This window comes from Chinchilla lanigera, unplaced genomic scaffold (genome assembly GCF_000276665.1).
Source record: "Chinchilla lanigera isolate Chin_1 unplaced genomic scaffold, ChiLan1.0 scaffold00076, whole genome shotgun sequence".
NCBI classification, from domain to species: Eukaryota; Metazoa; Chordata; class Mammalia; order Rodentia; family Chinchillidae; genus Chinchilla; species Chinchilla lanigera.
In genome coordinates, this window is record NW_004955477.1 from 4807449 (window position 1) to 4831805 (window position 24357).

The 24357-nt window shown below is 45.1% G+C and overlaps 1 protein-coding gene across 3 annotated transcripts in view; it reads left to right on the forward strand.

Moving 5' to 3' along the window:
- The window catches only part of Dock1 (dedicator of cytokinesis 1), a 518033-nt gene that overhangs the window by 81669 nt on the left and 412007 nt on the right, over window positions 1–24357 (forward strand). For 2 of the 3 annotated variants that reach the window (XM_005402009.2, XM_013503070.1), the window contains exons 12-18: window positions 2474–2616; window positions 7874–7999; window positions 11220–11344; window positions 12668–12766; window positions 14061–14133; window positions 19876–19979; window positions 20357–20540. In XM_005402009.2, the coding sequence (XP_005402066.1) occupies window positions 2474–2616; window positions 7874–7999; window positions 11220–11344; window positions 12668–12766; window positions 14061–14133; window positions 19876–19979; window positions 20357–20540 (854 nt within the window). The remainder of the gene's footprint in view (window positions 1–2473; window positions 2617–7873; window positions 8000–11219; window positions 11345–12667; window positions 12767–14060; window positions 14134–19875; window positions 19980–20356; window positions 20541–24357) is intronic. The other variant, XM_005402010.2, reaches the window with a different exon arrangement.

Below are 24357 nucleotides of genomic sequence, written 5' to 3' on the forward strand. Positions count from 1 at the left end.
ACCTCTAGAAGAAGGAATTAGGATTTGAATGTTTAGGTTAATGGCAAGAGACAGCTTCCTCCCCAGGGTTGTGACATCTTGGAAGAAGAAATGGCATGAGTTAAGAGTATCCTATCACAGTGCTGTCTCTTCTTTTTTTTCCTCTTTATTTTGTTTTTATTGCAGGGATTTCGGACTTGAAACAAATTCTATTTTAGGAAGTTTATGCTGTTTTCAGGTGTTGGCTGAATGGCTTTGGGAGGCTGGTGACAGTGGTTGTCTGTAAAAGCCCTGTCCTTGGGGGAGTTCAGAAGATAGGACATTGGTTACCCTACCTGTCTTTCAGAATGGACTATCCCATCCCACCCCACCCCACAACAGATTTTGAGTGCCTGTTAGGATGGACCAACTACCAGCTATGTTTTTTGAGAGAAGGTGATTCCTATAGACAGCCTTCTAAGGCTTTTTGTATAGCTCAGCAGAGAATTTTGCAGTCTTCCTGAAAGGAGAATAATGAAATTCTGCATTATCTAGCTTGAAGCCAGGATGGAGCTACATATGTTTCACCTTATAAAACTGGAGGCAAAAGATCTTATGTCACTTACATGCTTGCAGTTTTCTTTCCTATCTGGTATGGTAACCACTCATCCCATGTGGTTGTTTAAATTGATAAAATGAAAGAGAATTAAAAATTGAGCTCCCCAGTCACATTAGCTCCATTTTAAGTATTCAAGACCCTGTGGGGCTAGAGGTTACCATATTGGACAAGGCAGATTGTATAACAGATTTCCATCACTGCAGAAAGTTCTGATGGATAATGTTGCTGTGTAATGTCATCTAGTGAAGGCAGTTTATAAGGGGAGGACACTCTGTAGAATCTGAAAGCTCCCTTAGCAAACAAGGGGAACATCATTTTGGAACATGGGAAGACACTGAAGTAATAAATACAGTATGCCTTTGTGAAACTGTAATATAAAGTTTGCTTCTTTGGCCTAGGAGAAATAATGCAGCCCCCTACATTTTGGAATGCTAAATTATACATTAGACTCAGAATTTGTTGATGCCCTAATGTGTTACTAAGGTGAAATTGCCTGTTGCTTGCTCCGTCCTCTATGAAAAAATCAAGGAAGAAAACCTTTGGGTGTTAAAAACTTAAGGAATGTATCAGTTTTAGAAACACTGATTTTCACTGACCATGTACTAAACCCCTTGAAATCATCTGGTTGTGGGCCGGGGATATAGCTCAGTGGCCCAGCACCTGCCTGGCAAATGCAAGGTCATGAGTTCAATTCCTGGTACCAAAACAAAAACAAAAACAAAACAACCTCATCTGGTTGTTGCCACTTTTTCTAGCTTGTCGTGAATGTCCACTTTAAAAAATATTACATGCTTATCTCTTACATAATTTGTGACTTCTTGCTCTATTAAAGAAAGACTAATATACAGATTAATATTTGCATAGTTGGAAGCAAAAGAGCAGCATGATTTTAATAGTAAAATAAGCAATGAAACCCATTCTTTGGGAAATGTCATGCTAATGAAACCGTTTTTTTGCTCCATTAAAATTGATTTATTATCTCACAGGCTTGATTTAGGGAAGGAAACACAGTTCACATCTCTCTCTTTCTCTGTGTCTCTCTCGGTCTTTTTTTTTTTTTTTTTTTATAACTTGATGAAGTAAATTAAAACAGCCCTCAGCTCACTTGAGTTATGTGGCTCCAGTGACAGATAACTTCATCCCTGCTCCCAGAACTGATTTTAAGTGTTATGGACAGGATGTATGTTTTCTTGCCCTTTCCTGTGGGACTCTGTGGAGTTCCATGACATTCCTCTTGGCATGTATTGCCTGTTTGGCTTCTCGGTTCTGTACAGTGCAGCCTCTATGAGAGGTTCCTGGTTCATGGCCCCTGAACACACTGAAGATTTGCATTCCTGCCCACGTCCTGATTTCAGCTTTCAGACATGATAATCATTAGTTGTGTTCTCCAAAGATGATGCCGCCCTCTCCCGTGTAATCATCTGAGGCTTGTACACAGTCGCATGGAGCAAAGTAGAAAGCATCCCCAAACTGTTAGGTTTGAGGGAGCACTTTTTGGGAGGGGTAAGGGGCTTATATCTGTTTTTCCCTTCATACTACCTGCTCCTTGACCAGGGATATGGTCACAATTATTGAAATTAGAGAAATGGCCACAAATATTCTTTGAAATGGTAGGCCTTCCAGCCTTCTTAATTTCAAACCAGTCCCTGGTGCACATGTTTTCCTGGGAAGTGGGTCGCCCTCGTTTGCCTGACTTTCTCCCTGGTGTTCAGCATTTTCCTGATTGATGCTTTTCCCTGTTTTTCTCGTTACCTATCCTGCCCTTTGTCGTGCGTTGACTCATGACGACTCTCTCCCACTTGGTGACGATGCTGTCTTGTGTTCCCTTGTTACCGTGACCCACGGGTCTCTGTGCCCCTTTGTCTCCTGTGGTCTTGGTCGTCCCGTGCCCTCCAGGCTCGCGTTGGACGACGCCATTCGACACAAGCCGCTGAACATGTCATCCCGTTTTTCACCCAGGGTGGCAGGGGAGAATGACTTCCTTCAGACTGTTATAAACAAAGTCATCGCTGCCAAAGAAGTCAACCACAAGGGGCAGGGTACGTATTTTATTGTTCAGTTTTTTCGTCTGTGTCTGTTCATGTGAGTGTGGGATGGTGCTGTGGCTTGCAGTTTAGCTTGAAATTCATGATGATGACAGTGAAGATGATGATGATGATGACAGTGCTGGAACATGTGCATTGTTTGTACATCGTGTGCTGATTTTCCCACCCATCCCCTCTAAGTGCTGCTGAGAGCCATCCTGTAGATGAGAGGGAGCCCTGTGTTACGTGACTGAGTGGGATGAACACAGTACTGCTAAGACCTGAACACAGCTCATGCGTGCGCTGCGTGTGTCGTCTCTAACCCTGTCCCCTCATCTTAACCCTGTTAAATGCTTGAGTACAATCCCTGCCCTCTGGCCATGATTTTACTTCACCATTGAGAAGAATCAAGAGGATATTCAGCACCCTTCTCCCACTGAGTACTCTTTTCCTTTTTGTCCTCAGTCTTGTCCTGTGCCAGCTACTTTGTTTGCTAGGGTTCCTCTTTGTACTTATGGGGAAGGTGGCTTCAGATACATAGACCAGTTCCCCTTTGGTTATCAGAGTGGTTTCTTTTCCCTCACTCCCTGTCTGGTACACATGGTTTTTAATCCTGCACTGACGCCTCTGAGCAGCCGACCTTCTGCCAGCAGGGCTAATGAATCAATCACCTCAGGTTGGCGACAGTTGGCACTTGGGCTGCCCAGGAGAGCTGCCAGAAAGCAACTGTTTATGGAGGCCCCACCACCTGCCTGAGGGGAAGTCACCTTCAGAATGTCAGGTGTCTAACCCTGCTATTAACATTGGCAGGAGACAATATGCGTCAGTCCTTGACCCCCAGTGGAAGTGCTGCAAACTCCACAGAGCTTTGGAGCAGAGGCCTATTTCACTGGATGGTCACCTGCAGTCACTGGACTTTAACAGACAGATAAGTGTTGAATCTGAGGAATGTTCTAGAGACATGAATGCTTCCTAGGGCTCAGCAGGGACCCTTAGCTGCTGTGAACTGTCCGTCTCCCTGGCCAACAACAGCGGAACAAACCCCTCTACCCAGAATGGTGATGAATTGTAGGCTCTGCAGACAGACTTCTTAGCTGACCCAGGCCCCATTCCCCGCTAAATCATAGTTGTGCCCATCTGCACGTTGAATGAAAGTCACAGGGGGGTCCAGGCAGAGCTGTTCAGACTGGACAGTCTCAGGCTGAAGCCATTCTCTGTGTCTGCCTGTGTCTCAGACCTGGAGTGGGGCCTCCCATACCACCAGTGCCCTTGCAGGTCATCTAAGCATGGTCAGCCTTGCTTAGAGCCACACAGGACAACCACAGTTTGGTGTCAGGCCTACAGGAAACAGCTTAGAAAGAGGCCTGGAAGTCTGCCGGGCTCATGGGTGTCATAGGCAAAAAATCTAGAAAGCTAGAGAAGGATGGGACCAGTGTATCCTGTGCCTTTAACCCTGGGAGGAGGGACTGTTTCAGGTCTGTGAGGACCGGGAGACAAGAATTTTGACTGCATTCTTGGTGAGACCACCGGTGCATGCCTGAATGAGGATGCCCTGGGCAAATCACTGGCTCTCCTTTGCCTCTAGGCTTCCTCTTAGGGTGGATCTAGGTCATTCCAGAGAGAATTAAAAAGAGAGGTGGCCCAGGAAATGCAGGACAGAATTGGCTGCTAGGTTTGCAGGGTCTTGCTCAGTGAGGCTTGTGTTTCTCTATTGGAAGTGACCGAGGCTCAGCTTTATGCTATTTGTCTATCAGGCCATAGTCAAGTGACCCAAGATTATCTTCTTGACATATCGAGGGTCTCATCTGAGCTCATTCTGGGCCTTGGCCTGTTCTGGTTTACACTGACAAGTTCCCTGATTGCAATGGGCAGAATCTTTTATATTTCACCCAAATTATCCTGATCCCTGGACCCAGAAGTGCTAGATGTTTTTTCTGGACAGTGTATCTTCCCCATCCCCGCTAGACTCCTGCTTTTGCATTTGAGACATAAGGAATGCTCATCCCTTTTGTTTTTACCTATTCTAGTTATGGAGATATCAACTCTAAACACACTTTTTTTGGTGTGAAAATTGCCCTCATGTCATTCTATGAGAAAAGTGCTTTAAACTTAATATAATTGGGAAAATTTAACCTCTATGTTTAAATTGTGCTGTAACAGATTGAACTGTGTCACTAATATTCTAGTTTATTAACTTAGATATTTGAGCAAACTCATATTTATGAGGAAGAAAAGGCATTACAAGGCAGCCTTTCTAATGAAATTGTTAGCACTAGATTTGGTTTGCTTAGCTGGGTGGCAGAGGCAGGGGTGGAAGTACCTGGCCCTTGAGAGTTTGTCTACGTACTTTCTGTGCACGTCTAATGCTGCTCCTAGCTCAGGGTATTTTTGTATGAATTAGGAAAAGGGGTCCCCTTATGTGAGTGAGTGAGGAGATGCAGTCAGTGTTGGGACAGGCTTGGTGAACATGATGTAACTTCCTGTTCACTTTTCTCAATCAGTTACCTTGTGCAGTGCACATTCTGAGCCATGGTATGTGTACCTCTCTCTGGGTGCCATCCTGTGAAACATCTTTAGGGACTATCTTCTGTTGGTTATGCTTCTCTCCCATGATCTGGAATTCCTTGTCTCAAAAACAAAGGAAACGGAAAAAAACAGACATGTAAAAGGAAAGAAAAGGAAGTGCCCAAAGCAATCCTACTCTGGACAAATATGTCTTTCTTTTTATATTGATACTTCTGTTCCAGCTTCTTCTCTCTCTGATCTGATCTTCCTTTTGTCTTTGTTCTTCTACCCAAACCCCCCACCACTTTCCACAGGAGGGCCCTTTCTGAGGTCCTTGGTGATGTCCTCGTTGGTCAGTGATAGACAGAACTCCCCTTCTTCTGAACCATGTTTGGCTCCGGCCGCATGAGCACCACCCTCCTGCTGTTGCTGTTCTCTCCGGGTGCTCCTTTCCTCTGTGGTTTCTGAGGGTGGGGATTCTTTGTGCATACATTCAGGACCTTCTTTCTCTTCTTGCCCTTGTGTTGCCCTGGCACTTGCTGGTGACCCCTATTCTTGCGAGTTATTCCTCCTTCCCTTTCTGCTCTCCCTCCAGTTCTGCTGTTCTGACGTCCACACTGCCCACTCCCCAGGTTCAAGTGCAGCCAACATTCACCCAGGCTACTCTGAACACCCATGTCCCTGTGCCATGGAGCCACCGGAGCGCCATCAAGTCAGACCCTGAACTCATTCCTGAGCCCTCCCAGGCCTCCCCACTGCCTCAGATGGGCTACAGCCCTGATGCCCCTGGATGCCGCTCCCTGGAGTGGGCACAGGCCTGGAATCCCTTTGCTGCTGCTGAGGCTCAGAGGAGCTGTGTGAGTGCCAGAGTGCAGCTTTGGGTGTGTCCCTTCAGTGTGCTCAGGACCCTGAGAGCGTTTCCTACTTGCACATGTCTCTGAGGGACTGTGGACTTAGTGTGTGATTGTTGCAGTGAGGGTAAGTCTCTGGCAGGGGAAAATAAGTTTCCATCCTGTGTTTTCATCATCCTGTGAGTGTCTGGTGCATAGTGCTTATTAGATATTTCTGAATTAATAGAGGGCCTCACTGGATGGCCAAGAAAAGGGACTTTCTCCAGCTAACAAAGGACACAATGTCAGTGACTTTTAACTTTCTTAACCATTAATTATGTTGATCTTTTGACCTTTGTGAAGGAAAAAGACATTTCTAGGACAGCTACTAGAAGATAGGTAGCCAGAAGCTAGAGCAGTGGGCCCAGGGTCAAAGCAGGCAGAGCTGCTGTAGTGATGTCCTTTGTCTGTACTGGGGACATCTCCCAAGGCTGCTTAGAATGCAAGTTGCTTGTGGCCAAGGTCTGTGGTTTTCTCAATTTTCTTCCACCAGGTGTAGGGTCCTCAGCTGAGCAGTGATAAATGACTGGCCTATTCTTTGTGGAAGCATCTGGAGAAGGAGCAGCTATGCTAGAGATATATATGCAGACACAAACAGTTACAGATATATCTAGCCATATATAGACACACATGGAGAAACACATACAGATGCACATGGCTATATACAGAAATGTGCATAGACACAGAAACAGACATGCTCACATACACACACGTGCACATGCACACAGATGTGCACAACACATATAGACACTCAGAGACACACATATACAGCCATATGTAAACGCTTGAATAAACACATGCACGGCATAGGTATGTGCATACACAGTTATGCACACTACACACAGACACATACAGACCCATATAGACATACACAGATACACACAGAGTGACACAGATATACATGAACACAGATACACTCAGGCGCACACACACATGGCCCACATACAGACCCACATATTGATGCTGTGATGGGCGCATGGAGCCCCCAGAGCAGAGTAACTGGGGAGCAGCAGCCCAGGCCCCTCAGCCCCAGAGGCTGAGCACCCAGACCTGCCAGCCTATGGTGACACTCCTTCCTTGCCACCAGGGTAATAGGCACTGTCCTTGAAAATAACCCGCAGGGCTAAGCAACTGCTGTGTCTCCTGCTTTTGATGTTGCAAGTGTCTATTTTATTCCTTCTTGCTCCCTCCCATGTCAGGGCTACTCAGGAGCATTTATACAGGGCAGCTTTCCATTCATCAGTCTGCCTGCTTGGCAGCCCAGGCCATAGTCTCTCCAGGACATCCTCTGTGTCTTGGTTTAGAGTGTGGCAGCCTCCCATCCCCCCTGTGGAAAGAGCTGAGTGTCAGCCAGAGCATTTGCTCCTCCTTTGCTTTGACAGTGTCACAGGGGGTGGCTCTGCAAGCTACGCTGTGCCAGGCTGTGTGGACTTGGCCTGTTGGTGCCCGCAAGCCTGTGCCCTATTACTCACCTGGGCAGCACCATGCTGCTTAGCAACGTGGGACTTTCCTGGGTTTGGGGAGCTGTGTACTCATCTTCAGAGTCCCCCCTGCTATCATCCTTCATGAGAGGCTGGAAAATGACAGCCTTCTCAGTCCACTCCCAGATAAGGGCCACCTTTTCCTGTATCTTAAATGTATATCAACTCATGAGAGGAAGTGCTCACCTGCTGCTTGCATTGGCTCACCTGTCATTCCTTATCCCACCAAGATTTGTATCACAGCTAACCAGATGCAACTTGTTCATTTGTTCATTTTTCCATAAAAATGTTGAATTGTGAATTAGAAGGTGTTCATTCATCAAAATTGCTTTTGTAAAAACGCTTAATATAAAAATGTTTTTTAAAACATGACTCAGATATCCATTGTTTTTCCAGGTTTGTGGGTAACACTGAAATTACTTCCTGGAGATATCCATCAGATTCGGAAAGAGTTCCCTCATTTGGTGGACAGGACCACAGCTGTGGCTCGCAAAACAGGATTTCCAGAGATAATCATGCCGGGTAAGGACTGACTTGTTCTGGGCTGTTGAGCATGGCACTGATGCAGGCAGCCACCGAGACTGATGTGTTTAGAGTAACATGTATGGCTTCTGGCAAGGAGAGGGGTCTGAGTGTGTGGTCCGTGATCCTAAGGCCCCAGGGTGGTTACACATTACCCCAGCGGTGAGAGGCTGCAGCTAGACTGGTGGGGTGTGCACATTGCCCCCTGTAGAATGAGCTTTCCCTGTACTGTAGTGTGTGGTTGGACACGGACACCTAACAAACATCCAAGTAGACATGTGATCTAAAGAAGGAACAAGGATTGGAAAGTGAGCTGGCCGACATGAGGCCCACCAATGGATAGTAGACGTTGTGGGAAGATAATGCTTTTAGCTGCGCATGCCTAGTATCTGCTCAGCTGGTGTAGGTTACCAAACAAATGTTGCTGTGACCCAGTCATGGATTTTAAACTGAGTAAATTGATAAGTGGAGTCCTTATTAACATTAATCTCTTATGTATAATACTTTCCAGTTTCCAAACAGCATTCATATTAATAATCCAACTTGATCCTCAAATCTTGGGAAGCAAGTTACTATTTATCATTTATATCCTTTTAGTGATACTTTTTGGTTTGTGAGTAATGTTCACATTAAGACTAAGTCAATCCACATAAAGATCTTGGGAGCCTATGAATTGGTGTTGAGCTGATTCCCATCCGGGTGAACCCACAGCCTGAAGTCACATGGACAGTGAACAGTAGAAGTGGGCCAAACTGCTCCATGTGCCACAGTCACATGTGCCTTCTTTTGCAGGCCTCTGGCAGTAAGGGAGAGCATGCTGGAAGACTCATTGGCCTTATTTTCATGAAACTCTGAGACACTGTGCTGTCATTCTTTTTTCAGGGCTCTTGTGGGCTATTGATTGTTCTGCGGGTAAATGTGCACCAGGCTTACCTTAAAGCAAGAGCAGGCCAGTCAGCCTCGATGCAACTCTGGGGTGGCTATTGCTGTTGCTGCATCTATCCAGTCAATTCTTTTAAGCCTATTAACAGAAGTGGAGTAATTTGTGGATTTCTTGTTTGCATTTGGGCTCGAGTTGCAAATTTATAGATGAAGTAATTGACAGTGTGCATTAATCTCTGTGCTTTAGGATGTCCCCAGGTTCAAAGGGGAAACCCATGAAACTTCTGTCACATTGATGGAGTTTCCCTTTCAATTGATGGACTTACAAAGTAAGTCAAAGACTATTCCATTATCCCATGATAGATTCATAAGGAACGTACACAGTTGAACGTCGTCCTGGCATGTTCCATGTGCTGAGTGCCAGGGGAAGGCCCCTGAGAGGGATTCTAGGTGCACTGAGTCAGCCCTGTTCTCTGTTGTCTGTGTAGTCACTGACTGGGCTGTGGGCACCAGTGAGGCAGCGTGGGTAGTTTTCAAACCCTCACCTTTAGCCCGGCGGAACCTGTGTGTTGTCCTATTTTGTCAGCAGTGCTGTAGAGAGGTGCTTCTTCTTTGGAGAGTGGGAGAGCCTATCCTGTTACCTTCATACTGGTTTTTTGCCTTTGCACGGCTCACTGTTTTCCTGGAGTCTTTCTGAAGGATCCAGGCAGGAGGACATTTCTCCTTCAAGCTAGAAAGGTGGCTGGTGTCCCCTATGTCGTTTTCTTTTTCCTTCCTTCGAAAATGCAAGCCCTGTAACCCAAGGAGGCATTTGCTAAGGGCCTTTGGTGAACACCCATCTTTGGGTTTTACCTGCTCTAATTGAGGTCTTGCTTTGGGAATAGCCCCGAGAACAACTGCAGGTGAACACGGGAGTGAGACAGTGTCCTTGTCTGAGTCCCTGTTCCTTCACTGGTTGATGACATTTTTGGGAAACTTCTGTAACCATTTTGATTATGGTTTTTGTGCTTTAATAGATTTTTCAGCTGAGAGATCATAAAACCTATGTGCCTGCCTTGTTGGTGAGGGTATTTAGTGGGGTGGCCCAGGAGGTTAAACGACATGTCCAAGGTGACACCACTGGTTAGCGGCAGATCTTGTATGGGCAGCTTTGCCTCCCACGGCCAGGCCCATGCTTCCTCCGTCCTTCTTAACTTCTCTGGTGAGCAGTATCAGCGACTGTAACCACGTTCCTTTTCTAGCAGCAACTGTTGTGGGAGTAACCCACTGGGACTCTTATAATAATGACTTTTAAATGAAAGTGTAATTTAATAGTTGGATACATTAAAAGCCAAAATAAAGCAGCACAAAAAAAAGTAAGAAAAGGAAAGCAAAAGATAAAACAAAGGGAGCTTTTTTTCCTTAAGTGGTCTTTGTCCTTTAGTCAAAGTGGACCCCCTTGCTGCTCTTAATGGACTACTCCTGATGCCCTGTGCAGAGCAGGCTCAGGCGCGGGAGGGAACCAGGCAGGTGGCAGATAAGCAGTCACTGGGCCAGTGGTGCTTCTTCTAAATCACACTGCTAACGAAGCTTGTGAAGTTTTCCCAATTGGACCATTACCAGGGGGTTCATATGCTCTTAGTAGGAGGAGAAGTCTTGAGCTCATTTGTTGTAAGTTTTTCTCTGCAATTAAAGGTCCATCTTACTTTAAAATGCACAGGTCTCTTTTGCTATCTGTCTTCTCAGTGTTGTCCCTATTCAGGATCTTGACAGCTGCTTGCCAGGAGAGAAGAGCTGTGCAGAAGATTTCTCTTAGAATCCATCCCTTGGCCATGATCCTAAGCTTGTGATTCTCATTTTAATAAGTTTTTAGTTCAACTCCTGGAATCACTCATTTTTGTAGTTTGCAGAGGAGGCTGACACTGCCAGTCATCTGCCTGGGTGTGCCACTTTGAGTTGTGATCTTCTTTGCTCCTGGGAACTCAGATGATCACAGCCAGTGTGTGACAAGGGATGGTGATGTCGATTGAGATAGGGCCATGGCCCCAGCCCCATCAGTGTACTGTAGCCACTCTGAGCCTTGACTGATCTCAGAGGTGCAGAGAAATCCTCTGTGCATGTGAGGAACCAAGTAGATGACTAGAGGGTTTGAACCCTCGACCCTGCAAGTCTGAGGATGAGGATACTTGCTTTTATCGTGTCTTTAAATGCTGAGACTTTTGTAGAAAATATAATCATGCAATACAGTACAGAATTTATAATATTTGGCTGGGTGGGTAGCATGCTAGGTAGTGTTTTGTAAAACTCATGGTTACACTATGAATAATAAATACTATTAAGGGTGTAATTTTCCCCCCAGGTGATGTTCGAAATGATATCTATGTAACATTAGTTCAAGGAGATTTTGATAAAGGGAGCAAAACAACGGCAAAGAATGTGGAGGTGACAGTGTCTGTCTATGACGAAGATGGGAAACGACTGGAGGTATTTCTTGTTGCAGAGTCTGTTCTATTTATTTATTTTTATTTTTTAATTTTTTTTAGTTTTTCTCCGGTACCGGGAACCAAACTCATGACCTTGCACATGCCAGGCAGGCTCTTTTGCCGCTGAGCTAAATCCCCAGCCCTGCAGAGTCTGTTCTATAGGATTGTCCTTTCCAAGTACCCACCTTGGCTCTGCTGTAGAATCTGAGATATCCTATGTGGGCAGTTCTGTCTTTGGGCTAAGCATTGGGTTTGGCTTTTCTCCTGCTTGCCTTGGTATCTCCTGTGTCTTGGTCACCAGACTGCCTCCTGGGGTTTTGACAATGTTCTTTGTTTTGTTTTTTGAGACATGGTCTTGCTATGTAGTTTAGGCTGGCCTTCAACTTGTGGGAACCTGCCTCAGCCTCCCAAGTGCTAGAATTACAAGGGTGTGCCACCATACCTGGTTTTGACAATATTCTTATCAGGGAGTCTCATTTACTGGGTTCCAGCGCCTAGAGGCCTAGCAGTCCTATTGGAAGGAAGTACACACACCATTATCATCACCATTTTAGGAATGAGGAAAATGAGACTCTAAGAAGTGAGCTGCTTGCTCAGGATCAGAGAGAGAGAATGAAAGCTGGACCTAGGGTTGGCATCTGGACCTCTGACATCCTTCTCTATCACCCCACACCTGTCCTGTGGTTACCAGCATTTCCTTCTTTTAAGATCACAGTGGCCAGCAGGACCCCTCTGGCTGGGCCCAGAGGCTGTGACCTCCTCTGATGACCAGTGGCCAAGCACAGCAGCTGTCCCTTGAGGTGCCTCAGTGTCCTGGGGCTGCAGATTAGCAGCTTGGGTTTGTGCCCAGTCTCAGCGGGGAGAGTTGTACTGCCTTCTTCCTGGGGGCCTTGTCCATTGGTGTCTCCCTGGAAGTGGGGTGGTGTTGCCCTTGCCTCCTGGGCTTGACCAGTGTGGCTCTGGTTCCAGCAGTTCCACCAGAGTGGGGCAGGGGTGCCTCCTCTTGTCTGCTGTCCATCCCTGTATTCTAGACCCACTAAGTGAATCAGGCAGCCGCCTGCAGATCCTAATGTTAAAGTGCTTGGGGATGAGGGGAGGAGGAGTGTGGGACAGCATTATCCCCACTCTTATAGCTCTCATGGCCCCAGTGTCTGAGACTAGAGGCATAGGCTGGCCACTGGTTGCAGACGGATCTGTCTTTCTGTTGTTGGGAGCACATTGCTGTCTCTTCCTTTGGTGCATGGAGGGAGGTGTATAGCAGGAGATGGATGCTATGTCAAGCTCTATAAGGTCTTATGTGAACTTTTTATGCCTTCTTTTAAAGCATGTGATTTTCCCGGGTGCTGGTGATGAGGCGATTTCAGAGTACAAATCTGTGATTTATTACCAAGTGAAGCAGCCACGCTGGTTTGAGACCGTGAAGGTATTATTTACATGGCCATTTTATCACCTGGGGTTGATTATAAAATGCTCATTTGTATCTCAAGGAAATCCTCACCTCCCACCCAGCCCAAGGAGCTGCTTGCTGATGGTGCCACGCAGGCAGAGTGGCCTCCTAACAAGGTCAGTCAAGGTTGCTAAGGAACCACACTGGCATTTCTTGGAATACATTTACTCTCATCTCCTTTTGGACATAAAAATAGGACTTTCGTGGAGGCAAATGACAGAGTCTTTTGGAGACAGTTATTGTCTTTCTCTTTCTGGGTCTGTTTTATGTGTGACATGCTGTCTTTACACCAAATGGGAAAAAATGGGGATGCCAGTCTGTGGAGCTTATTGCCAGGGGCATGGATGCTGTGTGTGTGGCATTGATACTGTGCATTTCCATAATGCAGTAGAATCGCAGCTCCCTGGTAGCCCCACCGTGGTAAACATTAACCCACCACCAACAGCTCGAATATTGGGAAGGTAGGCCAGGGGTTGTTTCTGAAATAACAGAAGTTAGAAGTGAGAATTAGGGACAGTCTTTGCTTACAGGCAGCATGTGAGGTCTCTTTCTTTTATGGTATGATAATGTGACAAGAAGGCTTCCTTGGTGCAACTCTGTTGATAGAGACACCTTTGTGTGCGCCCTAAAAAGGAAGACAGGAGCTTTGAAAAATAGAACCTTAACCTAAGAATTAGAACGTTAAAAAACAAATAGTACAGCTGTCCAGTCAAGTTATTTTTGTGTCCTTGTCTTGGGTACTTTTCTCTTATTGCTGAGACAAAATACCCAATACCCAAAATTAAGGAAGGAAAGGTTTATTTAGCTTACAGTTGTGGAGGTTTCAATCCATATTCAGCAGGCTCCAAGGCAGAGGGCAACAGTTCATGGCAGCAGAAAACAGCAAAAGCAACAAGAGCAAACGGGAGGAATGGCAGCTGAAAGAGCAAGCCTCTTTCCCTCCCTTACACTGTATGCAAACTATCTGCCCAGGGCAAGTGTAGCAGTCACATCCATAATTCTAACATTGGACCATGAATCAATCATAAAGTCTAGAAGCCCACCCCATGACTACATTAGGCTTTGAGGGGACATCCAGATGCAAACTATAACAGTCCTTTACAATTAAATTTCAAAAGACATTTTGCCTTTGGAAAAATCACACAGGGGATTAGATGTACAGTATTTCTGCCACTGCAGCATAGAAATATTTATAGTCACACCTGAGTAAATCTGTTCATGTTAGAAGGTGTTGGGAGCAGTGCTTATACTTCCTTTTCTGTTCTTCAAGGTGGCCATCCCCATTGAGGACGTTAACCGCAGTCACCTGCGGTTCACCTTCCGCCACAGGTCGTCGCAGGACTGTAAGTAATTAAATACTTTATCCCATGTGGTTTCTTTAAGGGGGAAAGCTAGGGAAAGACTCAGCAGGCTGCTGTGCTCTGGATCTCTCCAGGACTCTGTTGCACTTAGTGACATTTCCAGATCTTCGCGCCCTGGCCTTTTCTACCTTCACTCAGTCCTCGGAAATGTCGTCAGGCAGGTCTTGGGAGGTCTTTCTTTTCTTCTTGTCGTCCTCTCCTAAGATGCTGCTGCTCCATATTCTTCTTTTGCCTCTCTCACTCTCTTTTTCCTTTCATACTGGAGATGGAAGCCAGGTGTAAGGAGCCCTTCCCAGTCCTCCTCTCGGTCTAGGAAGTTTACATTTATAATCTCATGAAAAGTTGCTGGAATTCTAGTGAGTTAATTCCAGTCTACCACTTCCAGTGCAGTCCATGGCGAGAATAAGGACACTAGGCATATTTGTAGTTATGGGGAGCCAAGGGGTCCTAAGTTCAGCCATGATGATGGCTATCCGGAACAAAGGCATCTACCCAGGACCGAGCCCAGATTTTATTCATTTGTGAAGAAGGGAGTGGCTTGATGATGAGTGACTGTGAGAGTGGTGGGAAGTATGTGAGTGCCAGGAGCTGAGCTAGGTAGGAGGCCTGAAATCACTTCTCCCATATGCAGAGAGAAGGATTTGCAGAAAGAGTACTCTGCATAACACTGTTGAGGTAGTACCTAGTGTTTTGGGGTCCTTGCTTCAGCTCTGATGTGTTATCTTTCAAGCCCCAGGAAGTCATAGCCTCTATCTTGAGGCGATCCCAGCGGACAGTGTGCACATCTCATCCTGGCTCACACGTGGGAACAGTGGGGGGTGGTTTGGAGTCTGGGGAAACATGGCTGCCATCTTCATAGGCTACCTATGCATTGCATAAAGCCAATTGAAGGGATACAGCCAGCTCTGTACACATAAATACGTGGAAATAGGATCAGGCTCAGCCAAAATGGAGACAGTTGCTCCTCTTTCAAGGAGAGTCACCCAGGTGGAGCTCCACAGCCAGTTCCTGGCACATGCTTGGCAAGTGCTTTTTTCTTCCACTGAGTATATCCCCTTCAGATCTTCTCTCTTTCTTTTTAACTCTTACTATTCTATCTATCAGACAAGATGTTGAGACACAGCCAGTTCATTTTGAAATTTGGGTTTTTATCTTGGACTTGAGACTCTTGAAAGTTTTGTGCCTTTCTTCATGACCATGGAGCTGGGAGCTTGACCAGAGCTTTTCTCCTGGATGTTGGCACAATATTGACTTTGATGACAAAACTTGAGGAAGAAACGAGTATTTGAATCAATCATCTTCAAAAAAGAATTTGTTGTTGATTGTTTAGCTTGGTCCCATCACATCTGTTGAATGAATTGCTTAGTAAGGGTGTAGCCTTGAGCTAGACACTGAGATAGTACAAAAAGAAGACACATTTGTGCCCTTATTGATCTGTCTACATTTGTCAGTGGCTTGTATTTGGGAAAATAAATGGCAGTAAGAGTTGGCTACAATCATGTGTGCTATGGGGGATCATTGGTAAAAATTGGCTTGTGTAGTGGTGTGTGTCACTGACTACACAGTGGGGGTCACATAAGTGGATAGTCAGCTTTTAGCTCTGTGTTCCCTCACAGACACCTAAGAGTGAGCTTTTTCTGATCATCTCTTAAAAGTATGTTTTTTTTTTTTTTTTGGTTTTTCTCCAGTACCGGGAACCGAACTCACGACCTTGCGCTTGCCAGGCAGGCGCTTTTGCCGCTGAGCTAAATCCCCAGCCCCTCATCTCTTAAAAGTATGAATACATTCTCCAGCAACTCTGCAACACAGTGCCTGGCTCAGTAGAGGCCTGTTGCCCATCTGTTGTTTCCAGGGGCCTGAGCCCTCCATGTGTGTGCTTTGGCAGGAGAGGGGTACAGGAGAGCAGTCTGGGAGTGAACCTGAGCAAAACTGTGGTGTTGAGGGTGTGTCAGCTGTTGTGCAGAGTCACGCAAAATCCTGGACCTGCTGTTTCTCAGAAGAAGAAGGAGGGACTGTCCACGAGGTCTGCAGAGCCTAGTGTTGACTGTGATCAGCCAGGAGATGTGTGCATGCAGGGCAAGACCAGGAGAGATTGAGGCAAGAGCTCTAGAACAGTGCAGGGTCCATGGTGATAGTGTGGGAGGGGGAGGGAGAGGGGGTGTGGCAACCACCTGAAGCATCTTTCCATGCCTCGTCTCATCCCAACAGTGTAAGCCGTCAGGGATCCAGTTAAAAAGACATCAGGGGTCACTTGGAGTGGGAGGAGAGGAGGTGAGACAGGTGGCCACTTGAGCTGGTGGTTCCTCACCATTGCATATTTGCCTTAGGGCCAAGTTCAGGTGCTAGGCTTCAGGTCAGAGTCTCTGTAATGCACATGGCATTCTTGATGGCTGAAGCTGGAGGATAATAATAACTATCAGCAAATGTTAGCTGATGTTCACAGTGTTTTTGTGTGCCTGGCAGGAAAATTTCACCATAGTATTTGGATTTAGCCTGATAGGAGCAACTCACATGTGGTTTTGCTGTTATTAGCATGTCTCCTCATGTTACACAGGAAACTGGTGCTAAGAGACACCATGTCAGTGGCTGAAAATAGTGGAGCTTTGCTTCAAACCTGGAGCCCTGTGCCTGAGCCTTATAATCTAGTGCTTTGGGAAATGACAAGGACTCTTCTTTTACCTGGCTTTGTGTAGCACTTGTGTATACAACAAGTGACTTGGGCTTTTCTGTTGCAGAGTTGAGGTCTGAGTGGAGATGGGTGGTTAGTTCGCAGCAACCTAATAGCAAGTGGTGGCAGCCAGGGCTTGATGTGAAGTGGGCACAAGTGGAGTGTGAGCAGACTGGGGTCAGGTGGAAGGCATGCCTCTGGGCACAGATGTGTTCTTAGCGAAGGCACAGAGGGTGTGGTGGGTTCCACAGGTTATAGAGCTTGGACAAGGTGGAAAGCCCACTCTGACTGAGCTGGGGTACCCGTGCACCCCTCACCCTGAGACAGTGGGTGAAGGGGGACTTCCAGGCCCAGGGAAGAAGGAGGGAAGGGACAGTTCAAGAACCCAAGGAAGCCTGTCAAAATCATGTGCCCCCTTTCTTATAAGCTCATTTTCTCTAATTAATAAATTACTCTAGGGCAAAGGGATATCGTCTCTAGCATTTTAATTTTCAAAATCCTTGTTTTTCTTGTCAGTTTTAAGTGCTCATTATAGACAAGATGCTATCACTCAACATACCAAGGCACATTTGCATAATTGATGAAGTCTCCAAGGCCATAGCCTGTGGGGGTTTTTGAAACATGCTGAGCACAGCCTGTGTGATGCTGACAGTGAGATCTCGGGGTTGCTGGTGGTGGCCGAGGGCCACTCCAGCCATCCTGTGTGCCCCTAGTCTAGGTCAGAGACTGTGAGAGAGCACTGAAGCCACTTTGGCTTCCAGTAACCAATTCAAGCTCCTTTTGCCTAATGCAAAAGCGAGCTAAGGGAAGGAGTAAGGGGATTTCTCACACCCTGGTCTGTTATTGGCCTGGAAAATTTGGTTCTGATGTGGTGATGTGACACCATCTGGCACCTTGTGGCAGTCCAGATGCAGCAGTTCCTGTGTTACGAGAACTTTAGTAGACCCCAGCTCTGGTTCCTCCCTGGAGCTGAGTCTCCCTGGCTTGCAGTGGGCTTGGCTGGGTGGGACTTGGGGAACGGGCAGCCCAGGCCACTCTTCCAGAATGCTGTGTTAGTAGAGTTCTGTAGGTTTTGTAATACAAGCTATTCGTCTTGATGGCTGGTAGTGAGCCTGTCATGTGGAGATGTATAATGTCAGTAAGAGGTGCCCTTTCTTAAGGTTCACTTGAAGTAGCCTCAGTGGAAGTCATCTGCTAACAGGTACCATCCTTTGTTCTCCCAAAGGCAGGCTTCTATCAGGGATGCCTGTTCTTATTTCTTCAGGTCAGCACAAATTTAGGAGAGGTTCTCTTTCCCATTTGCACTCTAAAATACTGGTGCCCTTCTACAGAGTTATTTTTTAGATTCCCAGGTTACATATGTTATTTATTTGTTTAGTACTGAGGATTGAACACAGAACCTCACATATGCTAGGCCGGTGCTATACTACTAAGCTACGTCCCCAACCACATATTTTATTCCTGTTTCCCTTTTGATATTTGTTTGGTTGATCAGTCATAAACCAGTGAATTAGCCAGCATTTATTGAGCACCCACTGTGTGTTTGAATACAATGCAAAGACAGGTAAGGCATAGCATCTTATGCAGTGGGGTCTTAGAATTATTTTTTGAATTCTTGACTCAAGAAGGGTGGATGTATCATTCTTTCTTGTCTGACCTCAGTCCTTTCATTGCTAAACAGAGAATTTTATATTATAATATATACTTTAAAAGGTATTTTCTTGGTCCAAAAATCAATACTTCCGGGCTGTACTTAGGTGGCAATTTGAAGAAATCATGGCAAATCCATTTCTTCAGTCCAGTTTTCTTTTCTGTTCCCACCTGCTTGGCTGTCACTGCCTTATTCAGTAGCCATGGTTCTGTCCCCAGATCACCCAGACCCACCCCACTTTGGGACCTGTGCATTGGACTATCTCTTCCTGGAGCATTTATATCTTGGCTTCTGTGCCATTCACTTTCTCAAAGAGACCTGTTCCTTCTAGCACCCTCTAATGGGCCATCAAGTTTTATTTTCTTTATGACCTCAAGGAATGTACTTGATTCTTGATCCTTTCCCTAACTAGCCTAACTGTTTTGTTTGTTTGTGGCCTTGAACTCACTATGTTGCCCAGCTGGCCTCTAACTGAGGTCAGTCTTCTGGCTTTAGTCTCGTAATTGCTGGGGTTACAGGCTTGAGCCATTGTGCTGAGCCACAAATACTTATTAAATAGCTATTACATGTCAGGTAATGTTTCATACATTGGGAAATAACAGTAAAATTGCATGCCAGATCCCTTCTATAATGCAACCAGTTCTCTCTCTGTCCTCTCTGTCTGTCTGTCTCTCTCTCACACACATACACAGACACATATATGTACACACAGACACACACACCTGTCAGTGATAAGGATTATGAAGACAAATCAGGTGAGGGGAAAGGGTGTGAATGGGCTGCTAATGTACTGTTTTAGGTGAGGTATGAAGGGAGATCATGAGCCCTGAATTATAGATCCCGGAGGATGAACTTTCATACTACAGGAAAGAAAATTTCACAGTTATCTTCAGTGCATCTGTGATTTATATGTGGTGTGAGGTAGGAATATATTTTATTTTACTATTTTCCTAAACAGTTTCCCTTCCTTGCATCTGTCCCTTCCCATGGCACTGGGTTTCCAGATGCTGTTTGTCCCTCTGGTCTGTGTGTCTGTGTTAAAGCCACACTGTCTTCATTATTGCCGCTTCATAGTTATGCTTGGATTCTGCTTCCTTGCACATTCTTCTGCAAAATCTCCTGGATTATATTATAGAATCAATATTTAAGGTTCAAGGGCAACCTCTTATGTGAGATTTGCATTGCGATTGCTTTGAGTTTGTAGATTGGTTTGAGGATAGCCAGTCTTTCTGTGATGGGATTCTTCCTATTGGTGAATGTGGTCCATTTCTTCATATCTTTCCACTAACTTTAATATCTGTCAACATAATTTCCTAATTTTTGTCATAAAAGTATCCTTTGTAGCATTTTGTAATGTCATTTTGTTATGATTATAGTTACAGATGATTATTGATTTTTATTGCAGCTAAGGATAAATCTGAAAAAATATTTGCACTTGCATTTGTGAAGCTGATGAGATATGATGGGACAACTCTGAGAGATGGGGAACACGATCTGATTGTCTACAAGGTATGTGTGCTGCTGCTGTGATACTGTGGACATTGACTGTTTCAGAGCTTTCTGGGCTTCCTCATCTGAGCTGATATTTTCCCATCACTGTGAGAAAGTGTCTGAGCTGCTGTATTTAATTGTGGAAATGAAGACGTCTGATGACCAGTTCTTTTGCTGTCCCTCATGAGATGATAGACAGTAACCCTTTATTTGCTATATAAAAAGACTGTAAATATGGTTTAATCTATAGGAATAAGGGAAATCATTAAAATACATCATAAAGTACAAATAAAAAACAAATATGATGGTCAAAAGGAGTCTGAGTAACAAAGTGTGGAAAAGTAATGTGACTGTTTGTGAATGCTGTTTGATACACTGCATAACCAAACCCATAGGCTGAAGCGAAGAAGCTGGAAGATGCAACCACATACTTGAGTCTGCCCTCAACAAAAGCTGAGTTAGAAGAGAAAGGCCACTCAGCCACAGGCAAGAGTATGCATAGTCTTGGAAGCTGCACCATCAGCAAAGACTCCTTCCAGATCTCCACGCTGGTGTGCTCCACCAAACTGACCCAGAATGGTAAGTTCAGGAGTAGAAGCATGTTTGCCTTCGCAGTCCTTCCTCAACCCCATCTTTGCGGGTTGCTGTTGGTTGTAATGGGATTCACTCTGTCCCTCAATAATGACTTAGATTGATGTGTTAGGAAAGCGGAGATGGGAACCATCATAGTTTAAAATTCATACTTCTGTTTGACCTAAGGCTTAACTTTATAGGGAGACAAAGCAGTGAACTTACTCCTTCAAATGCTTTATGGCCAGAGGAGTTGGTGTGGCCTAAGGGAAAATGCATGAGATTTGGAGTGATAATAAAGTCCTGAGATTGAACCCTGGCTCTTTGTGACCCCTGGAAATGACCTTAAACAAGAGTCCTCTGAATCTTATTTTCCTCCTCTGTAGACTTGCCTGCTTCTGGGTTACCTCACGTGGAGGATGTGAAGCATTCACCTCTTTGTGTCTTTCTTTTTTATGGAGATAATTGTCAACTACGTTTCTTTTGAAAAGTTGGTTTGCATGATATTTTCTAGTCCCCTTTGCAGGGTAAGATAAGTCACCCCCTGCTGATTCATACAGACAAAGCTTAGGCTAATCTAGCAGATTACTTATCAGCGGGTACCTGGTCCGCCTGGCTCTGATGGGCGGGCTGCTCATTTACCACTACTTGCAACCTCCCCAGCGACATCATCATCCAGCTAGGCTTCTTTTTATTCAGGGCACGCAGGTATTGTTGCTGTCACTTCATCCGAAGGAGACAGAGGCTCCTCTGCACAAATCCTTCACTTAAAAACTGCATCCCCTTAATGTGACCATATCACAGCTGTGCAGAGTGACTTTATGCTCTCTTGAAACTGAGCTTGAAAATCCAATTTTTTCCTCTTAACTGCCTGATATGGATTGTGATTATTAATATGTGTTGCTATCAGGCATTGCATCTCGGAGGTTGCCTGTCAATCATGGAGGTAGTTTTGGGTTTGCCAAGGGACAAGCATCCTTCGGGCTTTAACAGGATAAACAGAAGAAAAGTAAGCCCATCATTTGGAAGCCTTGACAATGTAGTTGAAGTGTTGGGTATCCAAAGGTTTGGGCATGTCATCTCAGTGTCATAGGCTTTTCAAATTTTCTGAGCTAGGGTTTTTCCTCCCTTGTTCCCAGATATACAAGGTAATAATACTTTCCTACCACTGACCTTACGGGTAAACTTCTTCATGTGTGGGGCACCTAAGACCCTCAGAAGCTTTAAAGTCACTTAGATTTATGTGGGTACAAAGCTTTAAGTCCGTTTGTGTACATTTCTCTCCTGTTATCTTTGTTATCATGTTTTGCCTGGAACATTTATGAAGTGTCCTTGATTGTAGCTGTGTAGTACTCCCCATGAGAACAGGAAAAGCCTTACCTAGGGACCTGGATCTGTGTAAGCCGTTGGGGGGGGGGCTGGAGGGTGCACAGGGGACTTTCACATTTGTTGCTGAGGGAACAGGAGGTCTGCAGTGCACCCCTCGCTTGGGACTGGGTTATAGAATAGATGCCCCCATACAACAAAGGTTACTTTCTGATTGAAGCCCCAGTAGTTTCCGTGTGCCTGACAAAGTGCAGCATCAGGCCTCATTTCACCCAGGACAAGGGTGATATCTCCAGATGGGTTACCATCTCAGATGGGATTTTGTTTTTCAGTAGCTGCTAGATGAAGGAGAGCTGCATTGTGTTGCTATTTTCATGTAGGAGGTCATGGTCTTATACATGGGTCATGTTCCAAAAGCATATTTGGATACTGTTATCTGGAACTTGAACCTATGTTCCCCTTCAAAACAATGTGTGAATAGCTCATATAATGCACATATCCCTGGAAAGTGGATTAAACCGGGAAAGTCTCTAGGGTATGGTGTTGATCCTCTTTTCACCTTCTAGCTCCTTGAACCTCATGGGCTACCAGGTGATTCTCCCGTGGGACACAGGGTAAGAGCACCCTGATTTCAGCAATAGCTGTTGCCAGGCAACAAGCAAGTTCCCGTGTGTTGTGCCTCACTGGACCAGAGGAGGAAATCTCCAGGCTTTCATGTGATACCAGCAGTGATGCTCCTTTTAGGGTTGGTGGCAGATTGGGTTACAAGAAACAGCTATCTCCTTGGAATTAAAGGGTTGAGTCCCACATTCTCATTTGAAGGAGTCATTTTTCCAAAATCATGATTTGTTACTGCACAGGTGTATTACTTAGCGGAAAGTGGTGGCTGAATTATTCATTGAGGTTTGTATTAAACATTTCTGTCCTGAGCATCATCATGCTGGATGCCATGGGGTATATGAAATGTGACTCCTCTCTTCATTTAATTCCACATCATTCATTTACCATAGAATGAGAGGGAAAGGTGTCCTGAAACAAAGAATAATTATGGCCCCAACTTTGGCAAGTCCCCAGCAATAAGTCACTGAGACTGGAGAGAGAGCTTCTCTGACGTGACTGGCCCTGTAGGGCTGGACAAACTGTTTTCTTCAATCACACTGCTTCCCCTGCAAGGTGATCATCTGCTAATCGGCCCAATTGAACTTCTGCTCAAATTTTCAAGATAGAAGTAAATTTCAGTTCTGTCATACCTTGAGGGCTACTAGCTTCGCTTGAATGGGATCCAGATTATGAATTGATCTCTGTTTAAGAAACACTGATGGCTGGTGCTGTAACTCAGTGGTAGGGCATTTGTCTAGCATACTCAGGGGTCTGGGTTTGATCCCCAGCAGCATCCCAAAGAGAAAAAAAATTACAACTTACAAGATCAGCATCTCCTTTAGTCTCCTGGAATGAAAAGGATGTTGGAACAGGATGTGACCTTTCCCCTTCAGAAATTAAAGCATGTCACTTTTCACACTAAATACATTTTTCAATTCCAGATTACCTCTTTGAATACCTGAAGCTGTTAGTATTTTGGGTTAGGGATTGTACTGTGTTCCCTCAGTTACACATCATACCCATTGTTCAATGAGAAAACTGAAGTGAAATTAACTTGTGTGAGGTCTTGTAGTTGCTGTATGATTCAGCAGGCATTTTACCAACACTTCACATATTCCATAGTACTTGTGGGTGCTACCCCTTGTTTGTTTTAACTCTCTGTTTTATCAGTGATATTTGGGTAAGGTCAAATAAATGAAAATGTTACTTGGTTGTTCACTACCTGTATGCCTTCTGTGTGGTTTGGTCCTGAGATTATAGTGGGTCTCTGTGTCCACTGAAATCCTACAATAGCCATGATTATATTTTTCTTTTCAGTATTAACTAAGGTGTTTTTTTTTTTATGGTTATAATTTCTGTAGCTGCAGTTGGTTCCTGATGAACATAAATAGCAAATTAGATGCACTTTGCTAATTGCATTTTTCAAGTAATGGGATATTCATATAACTTCAAGTGAAAATGTGTGAGCACAGGTACATTCCTGGAGAGGGCTTGGATTCTGTCTTCGCACTTTAAAGAACATCTTGATGTCTTTAACAGAAATCCTTCAAATTTTAGAAAAACCCCTTAAGCCTTTAAAACCTAGCATATTCAATCCTCAGTTTTTCCATTAAAAAAACCCCCAGCAAACAGAAACACAAGCATAAGAACAATCAACGGCTGTAGGAGAGAAGCAGGCAGCTCTGCACAAGCATGGTCTCAGCTGGCCAAGGTTACTGTAACTCTAAGGGCTGCCACAGCCCAGTCTGGTTGTAGTATTGTGTTTGTATTAGTTCTTATGTGTTGTTTTGTATAAAAACAGACAATTGCTCTTACACATGGAAAACTCACCTGGTAGAAGGTACTAGGGTGGGGTGGCACTTTGTGGGTGAACAGCCATCTTCCAGTCCTCTCGGTACTC